Source organism: Conger conger, chromosome 14, assembly GCF_963514075.1.
Source record: "Conger conger chromosome 14, fConCon1.1, whole genome shotgun sequence".
NCBI classification, from domain to species: Eukaryota; Metazoa; Chordata; class Actinopteri; order Anguilliformes; family Congridae; genus Conger; species Conger conger.
The window spans coordinates 24,710,249-24,724,200 of NC_083773.1; the positions used below are offsets into that span (position 1 = coordinate 24,710,249).

The 13,952-nt window shown below is 41.5% G+C and overlaps 1 protein-coding gene across 2 annotated transcripts; it reads left to right on the top strand.

Annotated features, from left to right (window-relative positions):
• Positions 1–500: 500 nt before the first annotated feature.
• Positions 501–13,645, top strand: LOC133109996 (transmembrane protein 201-like). 2 transcript variants are annotated; one of them, XM_061219800.1, is made up of 6 exons: positions 501–740; positions 3,080–3,200; positions 4,473–4,667; positions 7,779–7,946; positions 8,140–8,489; positions 9,175–13,645. In XM_061219800.1, exons 1-6 carry the CDS (start codon positions 631–633, stop codon positions 9,338–9,340), a joined length of 1,110 nt encoding a protein of 369 aa, XP_061075784.1. In that variant the 5' UTR covers positions 501–630; the 3' UTR covers positions 9,341–13,645. The 2 variants fall into 2 exon arrangements, with proteins under 2 accessions (XP_061075784.1, XP_061075786.1); XM_061219802.1 differs by having other exon boundaries at positions 7,782–7,946.
• Positions 13,646–13,952: the final 307 nt, after the last annotated feature.

Below are 13,952 nucleotides of genomic sequence, written 5' to 3' on the forward strand. Positions count from 1 at the left end.
TTTATTTTATAAAGCCTGTTTAATTCCAAATTCTACATTGTAAAACCTATTTGAATGCAATTCAGAATTCATTCATTATTAATACTTCGTTATAATACTTGTACACTTCTAACAATGTTCTTTCCCTTGCTCTTGTTTGATCATACGCCCTAGTGTATTGTCGTGTAGACAGTCGAGCCACACCCCCTTGTTCATGTGATGGCAGAAGATTAAGCTTTCTCAATGGAGTCGGTCCCACGGCTCAGTTAGTCAGTGTTATTCTTTACCAAACATGTTTGGTATTTATACTTGACCCTGTTACACTTATCCTGGGTCTTCGCATAAAGTATACTAGCTGGTGAAAGGATATTGGTGCGAAAGTTCGGAATGTTGTACTCATGCTACGGATACACCCAAACTGTGAAGCTACAACCATTTAAATGCCCAAATAGAATTCACACATCAGATGCCGACCATGCGGGATTTCGTATTAGGGCACGCGCTGATTGGTTGATTTGTAGGTTCATTGGGAGGGGCTAACATTAGACCGTGATAGTCGAGCCAGCTGGTTACTTTTATCGCTGGATGACGTGAAGGATTCTGCTTCATTTGACAGCTAGCACAGAAAACTTGTGTAAAACTCATTGCATAATGGAGTTCTTTAACCAGATGTTTGCAGAGTATCCCCACGTAACGTACGGAGGGGTGGGTGTGACAGCTTGTGCCACTGCAGGAGCCATGGTTTATAAAATAGCGACGAGGTAAGTGGCTATTTAGCTTTTGCAGCTAGCAGGAGACGCGTAACAAAGGCCTCTAATGTTAAAACAGGGGTCCAAGAAGCGTCAGTTGTGACCCCAAAAGGTCGCCGTTTCACATTCTCGATAGCCACATTTTTATGAGAATAGCCAGTCCGTTAGCTTGTATTTGGTTGTATGTCGTACCCAAGTCCACGTTTTTCTGTGCTTGCACCGCCTCTCTGTCCCATGTGAAACGCAGCCAACGTTAATAGATTTGTCCGGAATATTAGGACACGACAATGCTTTGTTTTAGCTCCTTGTGAACTTTTTTGGAAACCTGAGTAGCCTGAGTAAATCCTAGCGGACATAGCTAAATATTACTTCGTTATGGCTGCGTTGTGTCTAACGAATTACCATGATTTTATATAGATAGCTAGCTTGTTTATAAAAAACATAAAGTACATAAAGTATCTCACATTAAGAACTGAAGCTTTGCATCATAAAAAGCTCATGTCTCGTGTATGCCGATAACTAGCGTGTAGGTTTAGCCTCGCTGTATTGTTACAGTGGCCACTGTTGTCGTTTTTGGCGATAGTGACTAGTGCAGCTATGTGTATCCAAAAAGTGTGCTGAACGTAGGCTTAACACTCTTTTACGTTTTTGAACGCAATACATGATGTTGGATATGTTTATATGTTGAACAGAATGACAGTAAGTTACTGTTGGTCTGTGGCTTGCACAGAAGCAACTGTTGAGACAAATGGAAATGGACCATTTGCTCAGGGACGAGACAACTGCTCGCCAAGCTGTCTCCTTCGCAGCAGTTGTCTTCAGGTTTGGTGGAAAATGAAGCGCAGAGATAAGCCATTCTCTGTTTTCAGTTATTTGGAAGAACAACACTTTGATGGCGTCGAATGCTAACGTTATATTTAATCACATGAATCTGTACTGGGATAACGTGATCGCGCTGAGACGCAGGCACTCGTAGAAATGTCTTTGTTCTGAGGTACTGATACTTATAGCCGGAGGAGACAAGATGCCATTGAGTTTGACAGGGCAGCGACTGTTCAGCAGTTGCAGCTGAATACAGCCTCCTCTTTGCTTTCAGGGTTTAAAGAGACAAAGAGCTCAGTAGTTGTGGATGTCGACTTTTTTACGACGGATTTTACTGTACATTCCGCAGTGGTAATCACTGAATGAAAGACGAAGGTTATGATCTACTCCTGCTGTGGTTAAAACATCAAGAGGTGAGGCTTTTCTCGCAAAGCTTTCATTGATCTTCATTTCATTGTCTTCATTGACAAGTTAAGGAGAGCTATTTTATTACTCTATTTTATAAAGTTAGGTAATAAATGATGCGAAATAGGCTACGTGTATCATCTATGCTGGACTATTGTCCACATGCTTCTCTCAGGGGATGGGAAATTCCTCAGCACATCCTCAGTTCGAGTAATACTGCGAGTACTCTGAATGATAAATCCCGTTTATGTGACCGCCGTTTCACCATTGGTCTCCATATATCAAATAAAGAGTGACCAGTGCGATTTTTAAAACAAAAGTCTGAAATGCCCTCAACGATGCTAGTTCATGAAAATAAATAAAACCACAAATTGTTTTTCTAGTAGTTACTATGGCATACACACGTGACAGACTGTCCGCAGGAATGAGTATCCTTCAATCGCAAAACATGTTTTCCCACATATATACTAAAATGTGGCTTTTCTATGCCAGGAGTTTGTGGAAGTCATTGCCATTAAAGTCAGTTTGAAAATGAAAGTGAAATATCACAGCTGGTGTCTTTCTGCTCCCCTCAGGGTGTTCAATTGTGTGGGGATTATTGTGCTCTCATCCAGTGATTTAATTTGTACTGCCACTGATAACGTGACGTCATTGTCATGCGTGCTGCTTGTTTTTGGTAAATGCGCGGGTGCGCAGTAAACTTTTCTTCTTCTGGGTTAATTGCATCTGATGGCGAGCTGTGTGTTTTATTTCTCCATGAATGCATGATAGGTAAACCGGTTATCCTGCCCTAAAATGTCAGCGCCAACACAGGGGAACAGATTAAATCTCTTGAGGCTGACAAACAAGAATCCATTGTTGTCAGATAGTATTGCATAAAATAAGTTGGTCTCATTCTCATTTATGCATATAAAGTATGGAATAATCTCTCACACCTGAGATTTGTTATAGGTAAGCGTTGTTAACTGTTAGAGCCCATCCCACAATGCAGGAAGGAGATGTTTTATTTCCAGCTCATTCACATTCAATTCAGGACTGGTGTCTAGTGTTTTCATGAATGTGATGGGGCTGGTTCTGTTGGCGCTAGTTTCTTGTAAATGATGTTGTTTTTTTTCCCCTCACAGAAAAAAGCCCACTCATGTTTGTGTGAACTGCTGGTTCTGCAACAAGGACACAGTGGTTGCATATGGCAATAGAAACTGCTGGGACTGCCCCTACTGTGAGCAGTACAATGGTTTTCAGGAGGTAAGCTGCACATGGACATTTTTCTGCTGTGGAACATTACACTGCTGAGTACAGTCTAAAACCAAACCGTAGTGTCTGCAGGTATTCGTGGTTGGTTTTCAATAGGCAGCAAATCAAGGCATGTGGATACTTTGGCCAACCAACAACTTAAATTAATTGCTAAAACACCAAAAACACCCAGCCACTGTGGCTCTCCAGGTCTATTCTGACACCTTTAGTCTAAAAGAATGAGCCCATACCAACAATACCAATGTCTTTTTGTTTTAAATGGGGAAATATGCAAAGCGGCGGCACGGATGGTGCAGTGGTTAGCACTGCCGCCTCACAGCAAGGAGGTCCTGGGTTCGAATCCCGGTTGGCCGGGGCCTTTCTGTGTGGAGTTTGCATGTTCTCCCCGTGTTTGCGTGGGTTTCCTCCGGGTACTCTGGTTTCCTCCCACAGTCCAAAGACATGCAGTTTAGGCTGATTGGAGAGTCTAAATTGCTCGTAGATATGAGTGTGTGAGTGAATGGTGTGTGTGTGTGTCCTGCGACCTGTCCAGGGTGTATTCCTGCCTTTCACCCAATGTATGCTGGGACAAGCTCCAGCCCCCATGCGACCCTGTTCAGTATAAGCGGGTTAGGATAATGAATGAATGAATGAATATGCAAAGCTTAGTATAACACTAAATGCACCATTTATATATTGTAACAACCACCACCCAGTGTCATCCTTGATGCTCTGAAACGACTACAAAACTATTCAAGCCAATTAACTTACTGTAACTTTATGTTGCTTTCTATTAATGGAAAAATCCCCTTTCCTGTTGCATTAAATAAAATAAAATACAACTTGAAATCATTTCACTAATTTTGAAATGCAACAACTTTAGTTAATTGTTTTAATTATTCCTGCCCTGACACGTCAGCTTTGCCGCTCTTTCTTCTGCTCTCATGAGTTGCTGTCTGAACATTGTGACATTGTGAACATTGTGTGTTGTGGCAGCCATGCAGGGGAAATCACACTTTATTGCTGTTTACATGGCAGAGTCTGAAATCTCATTACGTGTACTTCTCCAATCCCTGATAGGAGTGCAAACAAGCTAGCTAGAACTGAAAGCAATGTGTAGCAACACTAAACATCGCTCACTAGCCACACCCTCACTCAGAGTTTTTTGGATGCTGGTAAATAAAAGAGTACATGGATGAACAAGATTCAGCTGTATTTAAAATAATGAGGAAACTGGTAGCTCAGCTCCTGTGGCCTACTGACACTTCTGAGCCTGTCTTCTAGAATGGCGACTACAACAAACCCATTCCAGCCCAGTACACGGAGAATCTGAACAGTGGTGCCCCTGCTAGCCCGCCCAACCCTGACACCAGCAAGACACTGCAGTGGGTCAACTGCCAGATGCTGGTGTGCAAGAAGTGCAACGATAAACAGACCCTGAAGATCAAGCAACTGGCTTCCTATGTGCCAAGGGAGGATGTATGTTGCACATCTTTCTATCTTTTTTTTTTGTATGATATTCATCTTTCTTTCTCTCACTTTCTCTCTCTCACTCACTCACCTTCTCATTCATATACTCACTCAAGAGCCCATGTGGGTGTTGTTTTGTGTTGTTTTGTGTGCTCAGCGTTTTTTGGGGACGAAACACGAAAGTGGCATTTCGCATTTAAGAAAATTATGTGTTTCCAATTTTTATTTTTCCGAAATCTCACGATCTCTCAAGCAGACCAGTGTCGCGAATTCAATTAACTTCATCTGACTTATTTGTCTGATGTATTACAGACCAATTTTTGGATGCTACTTGGATATTAATGTTTATGTGAAATGTGTAATGTGCGCAACATACTATATATTGATTTTGCCTGTGAGTATATAAATGGGATTTTGCCCTACTACTCATGATGGGAATGCCAATTCAAGGGGCAGGTGTAGTGCTGTACCAGTAGTACACGCCAGGGGGAGCAGTGGATTCAGATTTTGACTTGCACAGGGCAAAATGCATTGCGTGATAGCTGTTTTAATCCCCTCTTTTTACTTCGTAAACTTGGAAAACATTTCACAGGGATATTTGTTTAGAGAACAAATGCATATAAATTTGCATTTCTCACTACCACACGGTCTTTCTGTGATGTAAATGTGTGGACACAAAACAAAAGCAGGTTGTTCTACAAACCACTTGGAAGAGCATCTCTTAAATGATGTGTTTGTATCCCTTTTCCTCATGCTTGGTCCCACAGGTCAAGTATACTTGTGTGCCTGTTTGTGGGCTTCATCATGGCTGTAGTCAGTCACACCTCTCCCTGCTTGGTGATTGTGTCAGCCGGCATTGTATTTCTTCCCTCTCGAGCCTCTTCTCGATCCTTGCAATACTGTTAGAAGCTCCGGCTGCCATGAAGAGCTGCTTCTTCAGAGAAAATGCTCACTGTGGGTCTGTGAGAACGAGGGTCAAGGCCCGGACACACCAAACCGACGGTCGGCCGCGGAGCGCCGACAAAGATCACCTCGCGTCGATACGCGTCGTTAATGTTGGCTGTGCCGAACACACCGCAACGACGGTCCGCCGACGGCCGAGTTGCACGTACGTTCTGCGCCTGCGTGAGAGGTAATAACTCTCCACACCAGCAGGTGGCGGTAGTCTGTATTTGTCTTTCTGGAAACTGGAAGACTGGGGAATGCGTTTGCATTGCGTTGGACCTAGAAGCAGCCATTGCCTCGCTCACAACAAACAGTTTGCAGCAATTTCCTTGTTCTCTCGCTATTTAGTAATACTAATCGAAAATTATGTCTGGTAGTGATAGTAACTTTGGAATGGCTTGCTTTCGTCGCTTCCGTTTCTCTTCTCGTGCACTGATTCGCTAGCTGGACAGCCAATCAGAGAGCGCTCTCTCATTGACGGCTCCGGGGGCTCCGACACCGATTCAACATGTTGAATCGGCGTCGGAGCCCTCCAAAACACGCCGACGGAGTGTCGCCGTGCGGGACACACCGGAAAGACTCGGCCGACAGGGCGCCTCCGACGGCCGACCGTCGGTTTGGTGTGTCCGGGCCTTCAGGTCAAGGTCACCTCCTCTACCACTGCCTTTTTTTTCTTTTCTTTTTTAAAATCTGTGATGCATTGGAGCGTGGAGAAAAATGTTTTCTGTATATTGGAGTGCAGAGTAGTTTTACCAGAAATGTACGTTTTGCGCCTCCAGGTACCTGACTGGTTAGGGTTAAGACTTGCCTGATGAGAATCGAGGCAGGAATGGTGGTCACGGATGGCAGACTTGTGATGCACAGATGCGCATCTTTTGCAGATCTTATCTCATTTGAAATTGTACCACAGTTTCTGGGGGGGTTTTCTTCTGTCCGTTTTGGGCTGTGTTGCACTGGAAAAAAAAGGTATCAATCAATCCTTTCCCTCGTCAGCATGAAGGAAATTGCAAATGGGCATTTCATTAGGATGGCTAAATATATCAGGGCTGTCGTGTTGTAATTACATAATTTGGCAAGTGTAAATGTCTGTTGTGTATCTCTGTTTAATATAATGAGATATTGTCAGGGATCAGACTGAATGGTTGGCATTGCCTTCTACCTCAACTGTTCAGAATGGTTTTAGTTTTTAAAGCAACAAACATCCCAGCTGTGGAATGGTTTGTGACATCTTGTTATGTTACTGAATTAATGAGAACCCTGGCAACAAAAAGGGAAATCTCAACATCTTATGTATTCTCATCGGTTCCATCAAACATGTTGGCCTGTGTAATGAGTGTGCCTGGGAAGGGTCTGTTTTCTAAGGGTTACTGCTGTTGCATATTTGCATTTTGAGGAAGTGATAAGGTGAAACATTTTGTGGGATATATTTGCATCAAGATCCATGGTAGCTAAGCTGTTACCTGCTCATGATGAGCAGTTCAGAAGTGTTGTATTGCAAAGTATAAATATGTTCATTTTGCATTTCGGCTTTTATGCCATTTTTCTCTCTGCAGAAATGTTTAGAAAGGCATCATGCTAGAAAACGTATTCTCTATGCATTTATGCGTTTGTGCATGCACTTGATCAGTTGGGTCTTCCTACAAAATTATTGATGTCAAAATGATGCAAAATATGACATGCATTGTCTCATTTGTACATAAACTGTTACATTAATTACATTGTTCCAAAGCATTGCTGACCACCTGGTGCAGTAGAATATGTTTCTTATTATTTGTTCAATGCTTGCTTTTGATGGGGAATGAACCTTTATGGTTACAATTTAACCTCCTAAGACCCGCCCTCTTTTTTGGTATGCATTTTTAATTTCTCTTTGCTATTTGGGCTTATTGGGACCTGATAAGTATAAAAACTTGAGAAAAATGATGTCCACATATGTGGACTCTCGGTCTTAAGAATTAAGTATTATGGTTGTACAGTCCAAAATGTGGAGTCCACGCATGTGTACGCCAGGTCTTAGGAGGTTAATATTTGACTTTTTTTGTCTGTTTTTAAGGTAAGGCTTAATCGGTCAGTAACAATGCGCTTAACCAGTTAAATTATAGTTACCTTTAAATGAGAAGGGTTGACCTTATGGAAAGAAGGTTATAAAAGTTGCCTTTGTTTATGTTGTCTGAGCAGGAGAAGTATGACGAGGAGTTGGAAGTGTTCAAGCGACACGTGGAGCAGACACACAAGCTGTGCCGACCGTGTCAAACGGCCGTGGAGTACTACATCAAGTACCAGAACCGCCAGCTCCGCACTCGACTCTTCAACCCTCTGAGACGCAGCCAGGGAACTGGCGAGGTGAGGGGAGAGGAGGGGAGAGGAGGAGAGATGAGGGGAGATGATGGGGGGAGATGAGGGAGATGAGGGGAGATGATGGGGGGAGAGGAGAGAAGGGGAGAGGAGGGGAGAGGAGGGGAGATGAGGGGAGGGAAGGAAAGTGCCATAAACATGTCATGTAATTCCCCTTGTATCTTTTCCTTCCTGCATCTAGAAGCTATATCCCTCACCAACACCTGCCTGGGTGGTATTCCTGCGTGTCCTGGCGTTCCTTGCCTGTGCTTTCCTGCTGGCTTTGGCATTTTATGGATCCGGAGAGCCTCTTGGCCCAAACAGCCTTCCGCAGACAGAGAGCGGAGGAGTGTCCGTTCCCAAACCCACTCCCCCTGTGAACGACAGTGCAGAGGGCCGGGGTGCCTGGCCCGAGGCCCTGGCCCTGCTGCCTGAGGAGGTCCTGGAGAATGCCGGGCTGCTGTGGAGCAGTGGCCAGACGCACCAGGTGGCCGTGGTCTCAGTGGGCCTGGTCACCTGCATCACCAGCATCCTGCTGGCCGGACGGGTCAGGTGAGCTCCCTGTGTGCGCCACACGCTCACTGAAGGCTTCAGTATTCTTTAGGACAGTGTTTCCCAACTCCAGTCCTCGGGACCCACATGCCAGAAGGTTTTTGTTGTAACCAGTAACTCACACACCTGATTTAATGATTGAGCCAATCAAACCACAAAAATGCCCTTGATTAGTTAAATCAGGTGTGTGAGCTACTGGTCACAACAAAAACCTTCTGGCAAGTGGGTCCCGAGGACTGGAGTTGGGAAACACTGCTTTAGGAGGAAATGCTCAGGCCAGAAGTTGCCGAATGAACTAGTTTTTATTGATGCTGTATTCATGGGCATCCATGTTGCTCATTAATACAGCATCAACTATCCATGTCACTTCAGAAGTTCAGTTACTTGGAAAAACATAGTAGCTGTATATTCTTTTGATGCTCAGGTTGGGGAGGTTTGGAGTACTGTTCCTGGTCTGCATATTGGCAGTCATGCAAAATTAGTGGTTTTGCTTGACAAGTGATAAGACTCCTCTGTTGCATTGTTGTTTTCCGTTTGTTTTTGTTTTTTTTGTTGTTCACTCCTAGATTAGATCACAGTAAAACAAGAACAGTCTTCAGTTGTCATTTGTGTGCTTATCAGGAAATCTAGCCATTTAATCCAAAAAATTGTTCTTGGAGTTTCACATTTGTTTTTAATGCTACAGGTTGAGGCGAATTGATGCTGTGGCTTTGGTCCTTTGGGTCCTGGTCATGGGGCTGCACCTGGCAGGACACTACCTGAAGGATATCCCTAGCTGGCTGGACACAGTCCAGCTTGGCACCACCTGCCTGTGCTGCCTGGCGGGGTTCACTGCTGCTGTGGTGTCATGAAGAACCAGGGGTCAGAGGTCAGATTCTGAACAGTAACACTCAAACTGTTGAACACAACCAACAAAGAAACCGTAGGGCCCATTTGGAAATGAGGTTTGTGTTCCACTGTGGATGCTGGCTTCTTCTGCAGTTTTTTTCCCCCCTTTTACCTCCATTCACCAATTAATCAGTAGTATTGGCCAATCAGAAAGATCATGTCATACACTAAACTAATGGTAATACTACAGAGTAAATGGTTGTTTATCGAAAAGTATTTGTTCTGAAAAAGAGTTCCTTTTCAGTTTGTCTAAAATCGGCAGTTTTTTTAATGCATCTGCAGTATTGCGCTGTATCGTTTTGTAGCTATGTATTTACACTATTGTTCATTTTCTGAATGGATGTTGAACAGTTATTCTGCATTAATGACGTATTCACACTCAGTTTTTTTTTTTATAAACAGGTTATCACTTCAAAAATATTCAGGTTCCGCTACATGTAGTAAAAACAAAAAACATGAAACTATGAAACCTTCAGTGATTTTAGTTTTTTGTTTAAATTGTAATGATTCCAAGCTGTGTACAGTGACCATTGCACTAATCCCTTAGCTCTGATGCTTGATAGCCTTTCAGCTTTTCGTCTCAAAAAGAAAGAAACTAGCAGTCCTTTTTATAAAAAAGCATCATCTGTGAAAGCTATCATTCTTAATTGGTAAATTGGTGCGAATTAGTAAAATCTGTACATTTTATTTGAGCATTTTGGCACATAGTATACATTTTGACTAATGCAAAAACGGTAGCATCAGGATTATTTAAACAAGTGGCTAACTAACACCATCTCTACAATCAAATATTCCTGAGATAAATCATCAAAGTTGGGGAAGTACACTAACTTTTAAAAGTACTTGTCAGATGAAATTGCATGCAGAGTGAATCGCTGACTTAAACCTTACAACCAATACATTTATTTAAATTCCATTCTTACGGATATGGCTGCCAGCTAAATTTCGAGTTAACTAAATGTGTCCCACATGGTTTTTCAATCCTTCAATTCATAAACCAGTGGCAAAACACTATGCCTCCTGCTGAATATGAAGAAGCAAGGGGCTATGATTCTGGTTGTCTTTCTCATAGCGAACCTTACCATCTACTGTTGATGGCTATAGTACATGTTGCTCCTTGGTGGTGACTCTTGAAAACCTTAGTTTATCCAGAATTCTACATTAATCACAGTTACCCTTTTTCTCGTTTGTGTTCTGTTTCAATTTTGGGCAGGGGAATCTGCAAAGGCCAGTTAAGCTGTGTGTTCCTGCTGTATTTACTTATAGTTATTATGACTGAAAGAAATTCTATACTATATTGACTTGAAATGTTTATTTAGTAATATAGTTAGACAGAGCATTCACGACAGAAAAGGCAGATGCAAACCCACTGAGAGAAAAGCTTGTCCATCACAAATAGACTCATTATCACTCTGATGCGTATTTGATACTTCTTTGTGGAGAAGTGGACAGTTTCTGTTCTTCCAGTATAACACACTGTCATAATCACTACAATGATAACTTGTCTGTGCAAATGATCATCTCTGCTTCATCATTTCTTGTTTTCTTGAGCATTTGGTTAATGTCTGAATCTGGGCAGCCTAGTGTTTAAGGTACATGACTGGGACACGCAAGGTCGGTGGTTCAATCCCCGGTTTAGCCACAATAAGATCCGCACAGCCGTTGGGCCTTTAACCCTGCATTGCTCCAGGGGAGGATTGTCTCCTACTTAGTCAAATTAACTGTCCGTCACTCTGGATAAGAGCGTCTGCCAAATGCCATTAATGTAATGTAATGTAATGAGTCATTTCATTCCGTTCAGGACATTAAAGTGAAAGTAATTCATAAAGCTACTACATGTGTACACATATTTGTTCTGAAACTGGCAAGGATAAAGTGTGTTTCTGTAAGGAATCATATTGTTTGTTTGTTTTTATCCTCAGTGACGTATAATAATAATAATAATAATAATAATGAAATATTATAGTGTGTTTGTGACATGATTAGAAAGTCAAAATTATAGCTTTGTTGCCCCAGAATTTGCATTGTAGCATCATGCAATTCCCTACACATTTTAACCGTAACCTCTTTGGAAGTAATGGTTGCTTTTTTTGAGTGCGTTGCTGACAACACTAATGTCATAATTTAGTGGCTAATCTTCATTCATAGTTTTCCTGTATTATACTTATTCAGGAACTGTAAAAAACAAACATAAACCATATATTGTACGCTTGTAGTAACTGCCACAAGCTGCAGCAAAGCTGGCACTAGCTAATCTTCATTGACCCTGGTCAGGTCCAGACAGGAGAAATGGTTGGTCAATACTATTTTTTCTAGGCAGCTTCCATAGATACTGGTAGGGGACCCAGTATTATCATGTATATTGTTTTGAAATATACAGGTAGATGTATGTACTGTATTTTTTCTGTTGTCTTTTTAGAGATGGCTGTGAATTGGTATGCAAATAATTTACTGTAGATTATATATTTTTTTGCAACAGCAGCAGTTGCTAAAATGGATTATCTGTACTCTTGATAGGCTTTAAGAACTTTTGTATTTAAGGATATGGTTGGGATTGTTTTTATCCACCAAATTTCCATCAGTGAGATCAGTGTGCTTGAGAGCACAGATCCATCCCACACATCTGTGATGCTGTATAGATCTTTGCTGTTTTAATCCACCAAATAAAGGAAATTCAGTACCATGAACTTTGTTCACCCAAAATATTTTCCACACAAAAAATAATTAGCTTGAAGTTATTTTGTGTTTTTAATCATTTTGTTTGCATAGATGTGCTGTATCTGTTAAATCAGGAATTTAGGTGAACTGTTGTATTTCTATTAAAAAAAGCCATAACCCTTTATAATATGCAAAAGCACCTGGGTTGAGGCGCAGGTGTTTGTAGCCTGTAGCTTTGGATAGAGTACGGAGTGATTGTGTGCAGCTGCTTTGGTTTGAATCTTATTCCATTCATACGCTGTCGTTTGTTCACATGAATTGATTGTTAACTGATCATCTTTCTTTCTTTTTTTTTTTCTTTTTTTTCCCACTTCTCTGTTAATGTGTTATTTATATGTGCTTTAAAAATCAAGGATATTGTAGGGATATTTTCCATGTAACACTGAATTAGTTTTAAAAGTTTAAAAACTGTGCCAAATCAATATTGCGATATGTATACAACTGCTAAAAATGGTCTTTGTAAGCGTTATTTGAACGCCTTGTGACATTTTTGTATGCTCTGTAGTTTTTTATTTTATTTTTTATTTAAAGATATTTTATTGAAGATATTTGATTTATTTTGATTGTTGTTTCTACTGAAAAGACAAAGAAGAGATGCAGTGCCCTGTATGCTACTACAAATATTTTCTAACAATTGTATGTCTGAATTGCATTCTTTGCTCTTGAGCCCATCTCAGAGATGTTATATGGCACTTGAGGTTTTTTTAACCAACTCCAGGCTAAAACACTTACATTGTTTGCAAATGAGTAGCAGCGGTATGAAATTCATTCCTTGGTTTAATATCTGATATTTGTAATATATTTTACTTAATCGTTCTTTCCAAATTTTCAGGTGCTATTCTGTCAGGCTTCTTCCGAATCTGCACCCGTGTTATTTTCCTGTTATCCAGAAATGCTTTATGTGATAAGGGGCACGTAATACACGGCCAGCTAGTTTGACAGTAACATTAGCCAAGGCAAGGGCTTCTAGCTAGCTGAAGAAAAAGTTGGAGATTGTGGCCATGCCTCCATTCCCCCACAAAGCCACACTGTTGCATTCTGGACTATTGAGGCTGCTCGCATGACAGAAATCACTATGGCCTCTTGATAAATTGCTGTTTTCTCTTAGTACGAGTATTGCGGGAAGTTGATTAGTTGGAATTCAAGTCAAAAGCTTGTTGTCCCTAATGGGTTGAAATGAATATCGGATACTTATAGTTGATGCTATAGGGTGTTGAACACACTCACATGATGTCACATCGTCTACAGTTTAACTGCAAAAATCTGAAATGCTACACCAAATAGGGGTTGTGTTTTACGTCAATATGTTCATTCTAACAAGTGTTTTAGGCTGGAGGTTTCCTTTACTATGGATTAAGTGCATCCCTCCATGATTTGGTCCGTCCGTTTAGTTGCGCATCCCAGGTGTAGCAGACACATTATCTGTGTCACGGCTTCTTTGTTTACTCTTCCCCACATTTTAAAGTGACAGTTTTATCATTTCTCCAGAATGTATGTTGCATCATTTATTTCCTGTTATTTTAACCAATGTAATAAACAACTTAAATTACTGTGTTTTTGTTCATTTCTTAAGCAAAGAGGTCCACTTCTCCCTACATCATTGGCACCTGTGACTTTTTAAAGTGAATCGTCCATCCATGTGCATTGCCCGCAAGCCTCTCTCACTACTGTCAACTGCCTTTTCCAATCTTGCACTACCATTCCCCGCAATCTGATAAAAAAGAACTGTGTGCAGCCCCAGGTCTGCAAAATTTGCATCCTATTGTGTCACTTGGATGACTGATGAAGCCGTTTCCTTATAATCCCTGCTTTGTTCATATGGTGGGGGAAATGAGATGAACATGCAGGCCAGGTAAC

Bases quoted from the DNA above. Each gene is read 5' to 3' on its own strand.
- LOC133109996 (XM_061219800.1), top strand. From the start codon at position 631: ATGGAGTTCTTTAACCAGATGTTTGCAGAGTATCCCCACGTAACGTAC. The intron at 4,668-7,778 runs GTATGTTGCACA...ATGTTGTCTGAG, and splicing joins CCTATGTGCCAAGGGAGGAT to CAGGAGAAGTATGACGAGGA. The intron at 7,947-8,139 runs GTGAGGGGAGAG...TCCTGCATCTAG, and splicing joins GCAGCCAGGGAACTGGCGAG to AAGCTATATCCCTCACCAAC.